This window comes from Ovis aries, chromosome 23 (assembly GCF_016772045.2).
Source record: "Ovis aries strain OAR_USU_Benz2616 breed Rambouillet chromosome 23, ARS-UI_Ramb_v3.0, whole genome shotgun sequence".
NCBI classification, from domain to species: domain Eukaryota; kingdom Metazoa; phylum Chordata; class Mammalia; order Artiodactyla; family Bovidae; genus Ovis; species Ovis aries.
In genome coordinates this window covers 41,224,776-41,240,508 of record NC_056076.1, presented here as the reverse complement: position 1 = coordinate 41,240,508, position 15,733 = coordinate 41,224,776, and the positions used below count along the sequence as shown (strand labels likewise).

The window sequence follows — 15,733 nt, the reverse complement described above, 5'->3', positions numbered from 1 at the left end:
AAACATCTATTGCACACTTAATTAGGTTTGAGGTACTGAAGGATATTCAAAAACTAAATTATGAAAACCATTTTGCGACCTTTTTGGATTTCCTATTACATTTACATACATTTTACATAATGATTAGCCCAGGGAAAGGCTCACTTCCAACATTAAATTCATAAATCTAATTAATACTCTTGAGTGCCAGTCAAACTTCATTTACTGCGTATGCAGTTTTAATTGTATTTTCTGGGATGGCCACTGTCTACACCTCTTTACTTTCCCTGATCCTAGGCCGTTCTATGGGCTGCTCCTCTCTTCAGTGAACCTACAGTGGTCTTCCAGTACTGACTGGTCAATTTCTGCAACTTCTTTGAGTTTCAGCTTAAACAGCACATCCTGATCTCCTTGTTGGGTTTCCTTCTCTGTCACATGCCCTCAGTAACTCTTCATACAGCTTGCTCACCATCCTAGCACTGTGTCTTGAACATAAAGAGGCTTCATAGATGTTTGGTAAACAAATGAATTAATAATTGGCAATGTCGGTGCTCAAATTTCTTACAACACTTGGCACTGTTACAAAGGGCAAGATTTTCACCAGACTAATAACCTCAGAGAGCTCTTCTCACTGAGCAGGACATATACCGATACTGGACAGGAAATGCTATAAGGAAACGCAGAGAAATGAAAGGTTGGGACACAGAGAACAACTCCAAAGGGATATGATGATATGGAAAAAATGAACAATGCTCCCTAATCATTCTATATCTATCAGATTGAAGAATGAAGTGTTACTTAAATGAAGATGCTGAAAACCCAAGTACAGGTAACCTTCACAAGCATAATGTAATAACAGACTTAATAAAATAGTTTTTGGCGAAATAGAAGGCACATCAGCAGGTTCCGGTGCTTTGCTGTTCTCATCACAAACAATTACACTGTGCATATTTAGAAGTGCTGGTTGAGCACATGTTCTCTGCCGAGGACAATGACAAAACCTGTTCTTATTATATGGCTATGCCCCGCACCCGCCACCCATAGGACCACAAGGTGCTGACATCTGCGGAGAGTGGTCAGGTCCTCTACAAGCGGACCCTGGCCTCCCAAAGCCCAAAGCCCTCAGCAGCTCCCTGGACTGGCTTTTACTGTCTGCCTGGAGATTGACTTTATCAGCCTCTTTGAACCTGTAGTCTTTTCTCATGTATTTATGAGATTATGTGTGCGCTTAGTTGTTTCAGTCGTGTCCGGCTCTTTGCAATCCCATGGACTGCAGTCCTTCAGGCTCCTCTGTCCATGGGATTTCCCAGGCAAGAATACTGGAGTGGGGTGTCTGGGGATCTTCCCCACCCAGGGATAGAACCCTCTCTCTCTGTGTCCCATTTTTTCATTTCTCTGCGTTTCCTTATAGTGTTTCCTGTCTAGTATCGGTATATGTCCTGCTCAGTGAGAAGTGGTAAGAGCTCTCTGAGGTTATTAGTCTAGTGAAAAGCTTGCCTTTTGTAACAGTGCCAAAGTGTTGTAAGAAATTTGAGCACCAACATTAGCCAATTATTCATTTATTTGTTTACCAAATATCTACGAAGCATCTCTATGTTCAAGTCACAGTGCGAGGATGGTGAGACAGTAGGTGGACTTTTTACCATCTGACCCACTGGAGAAGCCCAACAATACTTGAGTGGGTAGCCTATCCCTTCTCCAGGGGACCTTTCCAATCCAGGAATCGAACTGGGGTCTCCTGCATTGCAGGCAGATTCTTTACCAACTGAGCTATCTCAGAAGCCCTTATGTGATTGTAACACTTGAAAAAATGAAAGCAAGTCATCTGTAGTGAGATCAGTTAGTCTTCATCAAAATGTTCAAGATCCTGTCTCCCAAAGGTTCTCAGTCTTAGCTGGGAACATGTCTGGAAACCCATCCCTTCAACTCTGTGGAATCAATAATCGCGATTAGGAAGATCAGTGGTACCGAGAGCTCACGGCAGATCAGTGCTGAGATTCGTCAATCAGGTGGTAAGTTGTTCAAGTTAAGGCCTTTGCAACCTCTGGGTCTCTGGGTTTATCACAGACGGGTTTTAAATGATTCGCCTGTAAGATTTACTCGTGGTCCAGATAGATGAGGGGAAAGAAACAGCAAGTAACTTTCTCTATCGTCAGTGGACAGTGACTTCAACTTGTATGTTTGCCTCCCTCCCCCGATGGGGGGCTTCTGGGGTCCTGGTTAGTGTGGGAAGGAGGTGCAAAGTGCTACTGACCTCACCTCCAGGGATGTGGTCACATATAACGTATGACCTCCACTATAAACAATGCTCAAGGGCCTTCATGTAATCTGTAGCTCTAACCTCAGACATTTATCTTTGCAGAGACAAGCATGGGTTCCTCTGGGCATAGGAATGAAAAAAAAAAAAAAAAGATGAGAAATAGTGTGATCAAAAACTTGAGTCTTCCCTGCCCCCAGTCAAGAGTCAGCCACACGCATCCGCTCAGCGTCCTGGGGCATTCACTCCTTCTGTGCTCTGGCTTTCAGTAAGCAGGACACTGCGCCTCATCCATTCACAGGCATTGAAACACATCCCAACATGTATAATATTCAATAATCGTCCCCAAAGTGCCAAGCGTAGGCTCAGGGCAAAGGCATCAGGGTGATAACAGCAAAGGGAATGTAGAGAGAAGCAAAAACAGAATGATCCAGAAGGTTATTCTGAGTAAGAGAGACTAATCATGCTGCCTGTTTGCTGTTTACAGAAGTTGAGGTCTAAAAAATATTTGCAAATGATAAGTAATTTCCAATAAATTATCAGAGTCATGGCTGAGCTAGTTTTTATTCACTTCAATAATACTTTCAACTGTTAATGTCACCAATCAGCCTGATTAGGCGATACATTCTCTCTATTTTTCTTCTGAAAAACTAAATGTTTTTGGTTCCCCGAAGTCCTGTTCCTAAGGAGAATTAGCGTTTGGCATTTACAAGAGCCCTGCTCTGAGGGTTAGCAGTATCTGACTGGGTGGATGAAAGGAACCCGGGCAGGGCTGGGGGTCCCAGGTGCACCTCCTCTGTCACATATGCCCTTCACCCTGCCCAGCTAACCTGCCCTCCAGGCTCCAGCTGATCATTCCTACACGTTTTCCTTATGTCAAGCCCTGGATGGCTGCTCACAGCCTAGCAGTTGCACCTTCACCCCCTGGTGTGGAGCATGGGGTCACCTGATCCAGCCCCATCTCCCTTCCTCTCCTGCCATCCGGCCATGCCAACCCTCTGTAAGTATAACACACTTCTCATCCCCAGATCAGGCCAGCTCAGTGAATCACAAATACCTTTCTTTTAAGAGAGTGAAGGGACAAGCAGATTGTTTGAGGGTACACAGAACATCAGATTCCATTGAGCCAAACAAGTTAATTGTCTCATTGACTCTTTGTCGGTTTGGCATATAGTGAACTTGACTTTTAGAGTCATTCTATGGGCTTCTCAGGTGTCTCAGCGGTAAAGAGTCTGCCTGTCAATGCAGGAGACGTGGGTTCAATCCCTGGGTCAGGAAGATCCCTGGAGAAGGAAATGGCAACCCACTCCAGTATTCTTGACTGGAGAATCCCACGGACAGAGGAGTCTGGCAGGCTACAGTCCACAGGGTCACAAAGAGTCAGACATGACTTAGAGACTGAATAACAAGAAGGGAACGAGCTGGACACGACTGAGCATCTAAACAACAAAACAGAAGATAGGATTCCTTCTGTTTTATGGTTAAGCTTATTCAGTAGAGCTGATAAAGACTGTAATTAGCTAATGACTCAGGGTTCAACAGGGAAACCCCTAACCTTTTTAAAGAGTTTTTGTACATTTGGGGGACAGTTCATTACCTATTTATAGCATCAATTCCTCAAAATTCAAAAAGGCAGAAATAAATAGGTAGCCAGAGGCAATCAAACTGTCAAATGCAGTAGAGAGATCAGAATTCATAGGAATTCTACTTAGAATTTATTGATAGAGACAGTTATGGAATTCTTATTTTTCATGTCAAATCAGATTTTTGTGGTAACAGTTTTGAAGAGAATAAGACAAACAAAGGAAAACTTAGAAGTCTATGGCTAGTCTTCTGAAAAGAAACAATGTGAGCCACTTATGCTATAGCCTGAAGAGTACCAGCGCAAAACGCACTTACATAGCATTGTGGGCGAAGCTCTGTTTGAAGAGTTTTGAAAAATATTACCTCATTTAATCTTTACAAGAAGCCTAGAATGTTGAAACACTCAAAGGCTTCGGGAGACAATCACACAGATTGCTGTTAAGCAAAAATGTTAAGAAAGATCTGGTCCATACTTCCTAACATCAAACTTCTAAACCATAGTCAATCGTATGCCAACAACTGCAATTCCTAAGATAAGCGACTTCTTAGAACCAAGTGTGTGATTATCTCACACCTTCTGTTAGTAATAACGGCCTCTTTCTTTCCTTTTACTGACAAGGTTAGTTGCACCGTCCCATCCGAGTTGGCAGGTGTCACAGACTCACTGGTGCTCTCACACTGAGTCTCTTTAACAAAAACTGCTGTGTTATACCCAGCTGGAGACGTGAGTGCAGGCCCACAAGGAGAATAAAGCTCATTTCCCATACAGCGCCAAGATCAAATGGAACACGTTTGAGAAATGGAACACATTTTCTTTAAATAAATACAATTGCTCTGCTGCTGCTGCTGCTAAGTCGCTTCAGGCATGTCCAACTCTGTGCGACCCCATAGACGGCAGCCCACCAGGCTCCGCCTCCCTGGGATTCTCCAGGCAAGAACACTGGAGTGGGTTGCTATTTCCTTCTCCAGTGCATGAAGGTGAAAAGTGAAAGTGAAGTCGCTCAGTCGTGTCTGACTCTTAGCGACCCCATGAACTGCAGCCCACCAGGCTCCTCCATCCATGGGATTTTCCAGGCAAGAGTACTGGAGTGGGGTGCCATTTCCTTCTCCAGTGCATGAAGGTGAAAAGGGAAAGTGAAGTCGCTCAGTCGTGTCTGACTCTCAGCGACCCTGTGCTCTACTGCCTCTTTATTCTCGATGGAATGAAAATTTGCTCTTCACCTTCTTTTAAGACTAAGAGTAGATTTTTCAGAGAAGAAGAGCTGTATAATGAGAAAAATAGCATCTTCTAATGCATTTAAAATTTTCTACCTAATTTATTACAAAAGAATATTTGATGAGTGTATGCATGCTCAGTCATGTCTGACTCTTTGCAATCCTGTGGACTGTTGCCCGCCAGGCCTCTTTGTCCATGGGATCTGGAGTTGGTTGCCATACCCTCCCTCCAGGGGATCTTCCTCATCTAGGGATGGAACCCACGTCTCTAATGTCTCCTGCACTGGCAGGTGTTTTTTTTTTTTTTTTTTTACCACTAGTGCCATCTGGGAAGCCCTTGATGAGTAATATGAGTGAAAAATAAACATCAGAAGTTAACAACAAGCCTTAAATATCAGTACATGTTTCCTACTTTACTATGTAAGGCAAAACAGCATGAGGAAAAAGGACAGGAGTAAATGAAAACAGTACACGTTTTCAGTCTACCATGATGCCAAATACAAGCAAAATCAGTCTAACAAAAATCTGGATAAACAAATTCTTGACTTCTGTATGAAGCTGTAGCTATTACATGATGCAAGTTTTTCGTTTTTAAATCAGAAGTGGTCTAGATCAATAAAGCATTTATGCTTGCCTTTGACTAGCAAGAAATATTTCCTATCTCATTTGAAATCTTAATTAACTAGAACACACACTGAAAAAGTAAGGCAAAATATGCCTTCAATTCCTTATGCCCTCTGCTCTTCTTTATTAATGCAATGAAGTTCCTATTTGCTTTAAGATTTTGGCCCCAATTCTCAGCCACAGAAACTATCCACAAACTGCTTTCTAAACCTATCTGTTGAGGAAGCATTCAACTGAGAGGCCAACCACATATAAGTCTCTGATGACTACCAATGCGCAGCATTAAAATAATCAGGGCTAAAGACACGGAAGCAACCCAAATGTCCGTCGACAGATGAATGGGTAAAGAGGAGGGATGTGGTATGGATATACTGGAGTATTACTCAGCTATAAAAAGAATGAAACAATGCCATTTGCAGCAACAAGGATGGACCTAGAGATTACCATACTAAGCGAGGTAAGTCAGAAAGAAAAAGACAAATATGATGTGATATCACTTACATGTGGAACCTAAAGTATGGCACAAATGAACTTATCTAGGAAACAGAAACAGACTCACAGACATAGAGAACAGACTCATGGTCGCCAAGGGGTCAGGGGATGGAGGAGGGATGCACTGGGAGGTTGGGATTAGCAGATGCAAAGTATTATATATAGAATGAACAAGGTCCTACTCTGTAGCACAGGAAACTATATTCAATATCCTATGAAAAACCATAGTGGAAAAGAATCTGAAAAAGTTATACATATATATGTCTAACAGTCACTTTGCTGTGCAGCAGAAATTAAACTCAACATTGTAAACCAACTATATTTCAATGATAACAACAAAAAAACTGGGGCTTTCTCTTTATTAAGGAACAAAGTTGCTGCCATGAATTAAAATTACATTCACACAGTTCAGCCTCAGTGTTAATGTCCTGGTTGCTGATGTGATTTCTGCCCTCCTTCCCTTTCTCCCTGCAGACTCACAACTGTAATAGATGTTTTCCCCACTCAATAGTTTCTCCTGAATGAATGAATCAAAGAATGATTTGGTAATCTTTGAACATTTCACTGAAATGAATATCAAAATATTTAATTAGTTAACATATTCAAGCTCTGAGTTTTAATTAAGAAGACACAGAGCTCCAAAACATTTATGAACAAATTAAAGCAACAATGCCTAAAGAACAAAAATGAGAGTCATTTGAATTACAACAACGTGATTGAGTCTCAAGCTACAGCCCATTAGAAGGTATAAAACATCATTAATGAGGGTTACTGCACAGAGCAGATTATAATACAAACACATACATCACGGGAGTAAAATCACAGACAGAACTTCTGTCAGTGCAAGAAAAGCACAACACTTTGTGTGTAACTCATTCTTTATTTAGAGTTGCTCTTTTACTGCCAGATTATAAGGCTTTTCTCTGTTGGACTATGTCTGCATGTAATCAACAGTGGAGAGGAGAAGAGAGAGAATAGAGGTGATTCTAAATGAGTAAAAGAAAATGAAGCTGCTCCTCATCTTATTAAAGGAAAAAAAAAAAAGAATCCATGGACAGACATTAAAATTCTGTCCTGGGTGCCTGTTTACCTGCTGGAATGATGGACTTTGTGTTCTTCCTGGCCATCTTGGGATTTAAATAATTTTATGTGACAGAGCTGGTGTGTTGATCAATAAAAAGACAACAATCACTTACACTGAGAGTTTAGTGCAATTTCAAGAATCTGCATTAAGCAAGTTGAGTGTCTGTAGTGGAATCAATATACAACCACCTCACTTAGTGAAGTGCCTCAGTGAAGTATGACTAAATTTTCAACACCAATGAATATGGATTAAAGAAAAATCAAATCAATCGAAAGAATGGGTTCTTTGCAATCACACAATGACAGTACTTTTGAACACATAATACTGCGCAAAATCCAGGAAAGCTAACAGATGTTCACTTCCATTTCCTCTTCTCATATTTATCTTACCATTTGGGAAAAGCTTTCTTGTATTGCAGTTTGATTACATGTGCATTTTGCAAATTTCCAGATGTGTTCAAATGTTTCAATCTACATTATGGCTTTATATTTTAGGTCCCTCTGATTCCCTAATCAGAGTTCTTATTTCTCTAAACATTAAATGAAATTGAAAATTTTCATATAACCCATTTAGATTGAGAGTATTATAGACAATTTTTTTCCAAACTAGTCTTTCTAGATATATTGGGCTTCTATCTACTCAATAGATAATCAGTCCCATTATGCTGCACTATAATAATGAATCCCTTGAAGAGAATATTCATTTTTCTGCAAAAAACATCTTTTTGACAGGTGAGTCTGAGATAATTTCCTTTCTCAAACTTGTGCCAATAAAATTTTCCCATTTAAGACAAGCATCCTTCCAGTAATGGTAGCATCTGTAGTGGATTTCTTTATAATGATATGTAAGAGTTTGCCACAAGAATTGATCTCTATTCTAGCAATATAGATTTCCATGATGGATACAAATAGTAAATTTGTTCATTTCAAGTTGCTAATATTGTGAAAGCAGACATAATACAGGTAGAATGCAAAGTGACCCTAGCCAGTTCCAGGAATGGTTAGCCAATAACAAGATGATGTTTCATAAAAGCGAAACAGTGCTGAACCTAGAAAATCAGGCGGTATGACAGGTGTGGAAGAGCATATGACAATATAAACTGAAATCTTCTCAGAGTTAGAGCTGGGCCTGATGAAATGATGGGGCACCTGCATTTTGGACACCCTGATCAGCATCTGAATTTGTATTTTTGTAGACAGAAATAAAAAGCCCACGGGTGTCTCCAATTAACTAGTAAAGCTCCAGAATCCCTAAAAACAAATGTGAAAGTGTTAGTAGTTCAGTCATGTCTGACTCTTTTTGACCCCATGGACTGCTGCCCACCAGGCCCCTTTGTCCATGGGATTTCCCAGACAAGATACTGGAGTGGGTTGCCATTCCCTTCTCCAGGGGACCTTCTCAACCCATGAATTGAACCTAGGTTTCCCACACTGCAGGCAGATTCTTTACCATTGGAGCCACAGGGAAGCCCAAGATGTAAAGGAAAAGAACAAAATCATGTCTTAGCAAGGCAGATGGTGGAAAACATGAATAGTCATTTGGGACACAATTGACAAATTTGAAAGACAAGAAAAGGAGTTCTGGGGAGAGGACTAACATGGATTGCCCAAAGAAATGTTACTGGAAAACTTAAGACTTGGAAAGACCTACACAAAGATACAGATGACAATCCAGCTGAAAAGGTTAGGAGGAAAGAAGCAAAAAGAACCGAAAAAGTGTGACGGAGTTTCTATAAGAATAGAACAGAATGTGGGAGAAATGGTTAGGATTTCAGCCTCCTTCAGTTTGGAGGCTCTCGAAGTAAATGACCTCTACCCTCTCACGTCATCACAAGGCCTTTCGACACAACCCTGATTCCTGTCCTCATGGCTTGTTATTGCTGACTCTGGGCAGCTCTTAAATTGGTCAGAGAAAAACAATGTTCTAAAGGCCATGGCTGGAGAGTGCATTTTCCTTTAATAATAATTCAGCGTTCTGGAGTGAACAAAGTCTGACTTGCAGTTATAGGTACGCTTGGGTCTTGGACAGACATCTAATGAGGGTGAGTCTGGGTCATTCAGTTTGTGCAACCCCTCAGCACCACACATACCAACTCCAAGGGCATAGGTAGTGTCAGTGGTGTTGCTTTTCTTGCAGAAATAATTCTTACATCTGGAAGAGAGCTTTTACATATTTCAGAGCATTCTCACTCACTGCACCAATGAATGGCCATCCAAAATCCCTTACAGGGGCTACTACGTTGAGAAAGCAGAGTAATTTAAAAATTGTCTCTTGCCATTTTGTAGGGTTTTCAAATAAAAATGTCTGTTTCTACCCTAATTCGATCTATCAACTAATTCTTGTCTGTTTTTCATCTTGAGCCTGTGAACTGAAACTTATATATCTTATCAGGCAGAAGGAAGTTCAGTGACTCACTCTTTGATACTGTAGAGAAAACGTGATCATAGAAGGCCAGGTTTCAGAAGGTTAATGAAATAAAAGTCTACAAAAGGCACAGGGAAATGAACCCCACACAGCCTTATTTGTGAATGTAAATGTTTCCTTGGAGAATGCTATTCAAAGGAATAGATTATTTTAAAGGGAAGCGATTCTGATAGCACAAAATATCGGAATACTTCTGAAATGACTAGAAATTTCATTTATATAAATTATTGAGCTTATGACAAGTTCATATTCAAGAGTTATTCAGGCATTCCTTTGCTCCGTCCTAAGAAGAATACATTTATTTTATTCATTCACTGTAAAAGTTATAATTTATAATTTCTTGGCTATATAAATCATCATTTGATGAGAAATGGGGTCTACATGGTGGTAATAAACCTAAATCTGTTCAAATAAAGACTTCACAATTGTCTTTCCAATCACCTGTTTCTTTAAAAGAGTATAGTTATATAGTACACATTCAATGGAAAGATTAGTCGGTTTACTAAAGATTAAAGATTTAAAACTCCATGTAAACAAAACAAATAGACAAAAATAACTCACAATGTCTATTTAGGGAATACAGCTCAGGACACTGATACCATCTGCCCATGGGTAACTAAACTGCAGAGAGCAATTACCTTTTAGGAGAAAAGCCACCTCTGAACAGACTAGGGTTTTTGTTCCTTAACTTCAAAGAACAACCATATGCATCAGAATCAAACTTCTTACACAACACTTAATCACTCACATCAAAGGATTATAGATTTCCATGATGGATACAAATAGTAAATTTGTATCCTTTGTTTCCCCTCAGTCCTTTGTTTTAATTAGAACTCATAAGGACACGGTTTTACATGCTGACTGAGGTCTGCGGCAAATCCCTTGAAGGCACGTGGGAGAAATGAACCCATCTGATTTGGGTTTTCACCTAAAACAACCCCTTCTCGGCTCCATACCTGACAGGTGCACCTCGACTGTGTGCAGGCTTCAGCAGGACCGTCACTGTGTTGTCTGTCTGATTCAAGGGCGTCTCCAGTTCATAAGCCGGCATGGAGGGTGCTGGAGAAGATGCAGGAGGTGGGAGACCAATGATTTCTGGTTTGCTTTTCTTCCTACTTTCATTTACAATGAGCACTAAGAACACAGCACACTTGGTCTGTTAATAAATTGCCATGAACAGCCTTATGCATCTGCCCAGCCCTTAACACGAGGGACAACTGTTACAGTCAGCATATGTTGACTTTGGTCTTGAGTTTAACCTGGGAGGGGTCATGAGCGGACTTAGGAGGTGTTGGTAATACTCTGTTCATTGATTTGGGCTCTCCCTTGATGGATGTAGCCATTACACCCATACATTCATGCACCTCATTGTAATTATATTACAAACTGTAAAATAAGTTTAATTTGTGTGTTTTTATGTACATATGTTTTTCTCAAAAAATTAAATGTAAATTTAAGAAATAATTGCTAAGATCATAAAACTGATCATTTCAGTTCTCCCATCTAAGGCAAGGTTTCTGTGTCCCAAAGGTTCATTGGAGATTTGAAGAGGTCCTTAGGAGTCAGAGGGCCTTGCTGGACGTGTGGGCTCTTCTGGAAAGTACGACTGAGAGAAAGATACTGAGTTGAAGTAAGAAAGGCTTGGGTTTGACTTTCTGCTGCATTTTGTTTCGACCAGCATGAAAGCTCGGGGACAATTATTATCTCTGAAGCTTTAGGTTACTCATCTTTTAAAACAGGAGAAATTATCCTGTAGGGTTATTACGGGAACTCAAAGGGATAACAGACAAAGAGAGTGGGGCAAATATAATTCTATAAACGTTCAATCTCTTCTCAGCACAGATCCCATTTCCAAGGCCATTTCTGGGCATTCTTTGTTTTCTAGATTAAGTCTAATTATGACAAGATAATGGAGCTCTTGAATAATTTTGTGATCACTGTGGACATGAGACATCATTTCATGAAGGCTGTGATGCTGGGGCTGGGGGCACATGGCCTTTTTAAGACCCTCAGGTCTACGTACCTGATGAGAACATTAAAGATAATTTTTTTTGCAAATACAGTTTCTAAAATCTCTTACATATAAAAAGCTTTTATGTAAAAGACATGGATTACAGCTCAGGTCCATTTATTGGATTTTCTCAGCACTAAAATTAGCTCAAATTCTACTAAAAATGAACTTCAATTCATGACACAGAAATCACATTTTGTATAGACAGTAATTCTTGGAGGTCCATGAAAGTAGAAAATGGGGGTCCATAAACTATAAAATTTTTTTTGAACTATAAAAATCAAATATTTACTGCTAATGAACCTTTCCAGCATAACTAAGATGTTAACTGGCTCTGCTTTGGGACAGAGCTGCAGAACTTGATGAGCTAAGAGTGATCAGACTCATGTTAACCAGAACTTTTGTCTGACACAAATGGGAAAAATGAATTAGTTTCTAGAAGAGTAGCCTCTTAAAGATAATAACCTTGGAAATAGGATTTCCATGGGGAGAAGTTACCCCCAAAAGGGGGATGTGAAGCTATGTACATTGGCACACATGACCTCTTTAAATCTCCGTGATAAATTCATACACCAGATTAATACCATTTTGATTTACATGCAGGGTAAATTCACTTGGTCAAGGTTAGAGAAGAAGTACTTGGAAAAATTATAGCTAGGATTCAAATTTTCTGATTCCATGCCCAGTGGTCTTTCTACTCACCCATCTGTACCACTTAATGTCATTTTCCCAACCTCCCAAGTATTCTTCCTCTTTTACAATTCTCTACATTGCTTTTATGAGCTAAAACTTTCTATCAACTGTCAAGTGCCTATTAAACTTCAAGTTAAGTTTGTACTCATAAATTAACTCTTACACAATGCAAAGTTATCCCTTAAGCTATACCTGCTTAAAATCAAAATTCCAAACCTCCCTCCTCTCTCAAAACCTAATAGAATGCTTACAGTACTTGAGTTTATCTTCCTCCCTTTAGTTCTAAAGGAAAACGTAAAACCTTTCACAAAACTAGGGATGAGGGACAGCAGACATGAAAATCAGGCTATCACTTGGCTAACCCTGACTGATGAGAAGTGACCTCCCTCACCCCCACCCTGCTCTTCTAACCCACAACCAGTCACAGCCCAAACTCAAATACTTCTGCATTTGGATCCAAAGGGGGAAAATGGAAGAGAAAAATGTTCCTGGAACTGTGCTTATGGCTGCTGCATTTCCCACACCAGATGGTAACTCCATTTCCTCTAGTCTGAAGCTCAAAGACATTTTCTGCACAGTCGCACATGCCCAGAAATATTTCCCAAGTTACGTCTTTTGTTGGGTGGCATAATTGAGTCTCTACAAGAAAAGAGCTGGTGGATATAAGTGCCTGGCTCCCCCTGCTCCCCACTGCCCGTAGACACCTCTCTTTTCTGGTTGTGAAACCACTAATGGTGAAGATCCAGGGAAGGCTGAGCCCTCAGGAAGGGACTCCACGTAAAGCTGCCTTTCTGCTGAGCATTTCATCATGAGAGATCGATCTCCTTACAGACATTTTCCCAACCCAGCTGCTCTGGGAACTTGGGATGGAAGAGGGCAGAGGGTCCTCAGAACAGGATCTTCTGCTCACATTAAAGTTCTCCAATACACACTCTTGAATCAGTGCCTATTTCCTGACCAGGATGACGATCTGAAGCTCCCGACTGGTAAATATTTGTAGCATTTCACCGAATTTCATGAGTCTGATTTTCATACATTCCCAGATATGAATTTACATGTACATTTGGGTGAGCGTTCCACACTTGACAACAGGAATGAGATAGTACTCAAAGGCTACTTCTGATAAAACACAAAGCTCATGAATGCATGATACCTGATATTTTGGTGGTGAACTGATTTGTTGCCGGGGGTCCAAAGCCCTTAGCTGTGCTGGCTCGGATGGTGAAGGAGTACGTGGTTCCTGGATACAGTCCGAAAAACAGGAAGTGGGTTTCATTTCCCAGTTTTGAAACTCTTCCACTTTGATTGGATAGATCTATTTCTGGGTCAAAGGAACTGACTGCTTTGTACGTGATCTGTAAGAGAATAAAAATGGGATGAAGTGTCTGGGCAGATGGACCAAGATGGCGTCTTTATCCAATAAACCCCCGTGATGCATGCACTGTCAGAAGCTTGATGATAAGCTCTCCTGTTCCCTTGGACTCTTTGAATCCTAGAGCCAGTGAACGGGCACAGGAACTCGGCCAAAACTGTTACGAGTTATTACTTTTATAGACAGAATGAGCTCATGTTTAAGCTAATCCCTTGAAGTTGTTTGCTTTCAAAATGTCATCTTGGAAAACTACATTATAGATGGCTTAAAACAAAATAACAAAATAGGCAACCAACTCAAAGAGATAAGACCCAACAAGGAGATGGCCTCATCTCTCACCCAGGGGCCAGAGTCTGGTTTTGCACTGAAGAGATTACTGTCTACTGGGAATAAGGGTACTTTTAAGCATTCTACTCCATGTGGGCAAAGATATCTGCTCCAAAAATCAATCCTAGATGCTCATCAGCAGCTCTTGATGTTTTGACTGTGGTGTCTATGATGTGGCCTATTTATTTTCTTCTTTAGAGCAAAGCTGTCCAATAGGACAGTCAGGATGGGAAGGTTCTATTCTGCACTATTCAGCGCGGTGGCCCCTAACCACAAGTGGAGCACAAGGAACATGGCTGGTGAGACTGAGAAGCTGAACATTTTATTTCATTTTATTACTATTTGAAAAAATCCTTAAAAAAAAATGAAGCAGAGTTGATGTAGACAACTTAGCAACTAAACAACAACAAGGTGGATATGTGCTCAGTCGTGTCTGACTCTACAAGCCTATGGACTATAGCCCACCAGGCTCCTCTGTCCATGGGATTTCACAGGCAAGAATACTGGAGTGGGTTGCCATTTCCTTCTCCAAGGAATCTTCCTGACTCAAGGATCGAACCCATGTCTCCTGCATTGGCAGATGGATTCTTTACCACTGAGCCATCCAGGGAGCCTCAGTTCAGTTCAGTTCAGTTCAGTTGCTCAGTCGTGTCTGACTCTTTGCGACCCCATGAATCTCAGCACGCCAGGCATCCCTGTCCATCACCAACTCCTGGAGTTCACTCAGACTCGCCTCCATTGAGTCAGTGATGCCATCCAACCATCTCATCCTCTGTCGTCGCCTTCTTCTCCTGCCCTCAATCCCTCCCAGCATCAAAGTCTTTTCCAATGAGTCAACTCTTCGCATGAAGTGGCCGAAGTACTGGAGTTTCAGCTTTAGCATCATTCCTTCCAAAGAAATCCCAGGGCTGATCTCCTTCAGAATGGACTGGTTGGATCTCCTTGCAGTCCAAGGGACTCTCAAGAGTCTTCTCCAGCACCACAGTTCAAAAGCATCAATTCTTCGGTGCTCAGCCTTCTTCACAGTCCAACTCTCACATCCATACATGACTACTGGAAAAACCATAGCCTTGACTAGACGGACCTTAGTTGGCAAAGTCATGTCTCTGCTTTTGAATATGCTATCTAGGTTGCTCATAGCCTACACTCTGTTAATCCCAAACTCCTAATTTATCCCTTCTTCCCTTTCCCCCTTGGGTAATCATTAAGTTCATCTTCTATGTCTGTGAGTCATTTTATTTGAATTAACTAAAACTTAAAATGCCCAAATGACTAGGAGCTGCCATTTTGGACTCAGTGCATTTCTGGAAGTTTTCATGATGTTTATCACATAACAGAGTTCAAAGCACCCTGGATGAGTCTGGATTGTGTGAAAATAAATACAACATAGGTGTCTTTAAATTTTGCCCTTTCAAATGATGCTTGAAAGAATTTCACTCTAAGTAGTTCATCAGCTCCTCAAGAACGTGCATTTTAAGGGTGATTACTAACTTCTCCTGGTTGTAATGATATAATTTTTAAATGCAGCACATTCAAAAGTTTTAAATTGCAAAACTGAGCACTTTTCTTGCTTTCGAATAGGTTAAAGTTACTTATAATTTATGTGCATGAACACTAACACTGTTATTATACCAAGTGATAACTGACATTCTTTCTTCTTATATTTATACC

General features: G+C 40.7%; 1 protein-coding gene across 12 annotated transcripts in view; it reads right to left on the bottom strand.

Moving 5' to 3' along the window:
• PTPRM (protein tyrosine phosphatase receptor type M) overlaps positions 1 to 15,733 on the bottom strand; it is a 656,058-nt gene that overhangs the window by 250,831 nt on the left and 389,494 nt on the right. For all 12 annotated transcript variants that reach the window (XM_042239325.2, XM_042239328.2, XM_042239326.2 and 9 more), the window contains 2 exons: positions 13,517 to 13,718; positions 10,616 to 10,718 (listed from right to left, as the gene is read on the bottom strand). In XM_042239325.2, the coding sequence (XP_042095259.1) occupies positions 10,616 to 10,718; positions 13,517 to 13,718 (305 nt within the window). The remainder of the gene's footprint in view (positions 1 to 10,615; positions 10,719 to 13,516; positions 13,719 to 15,733) is intronic.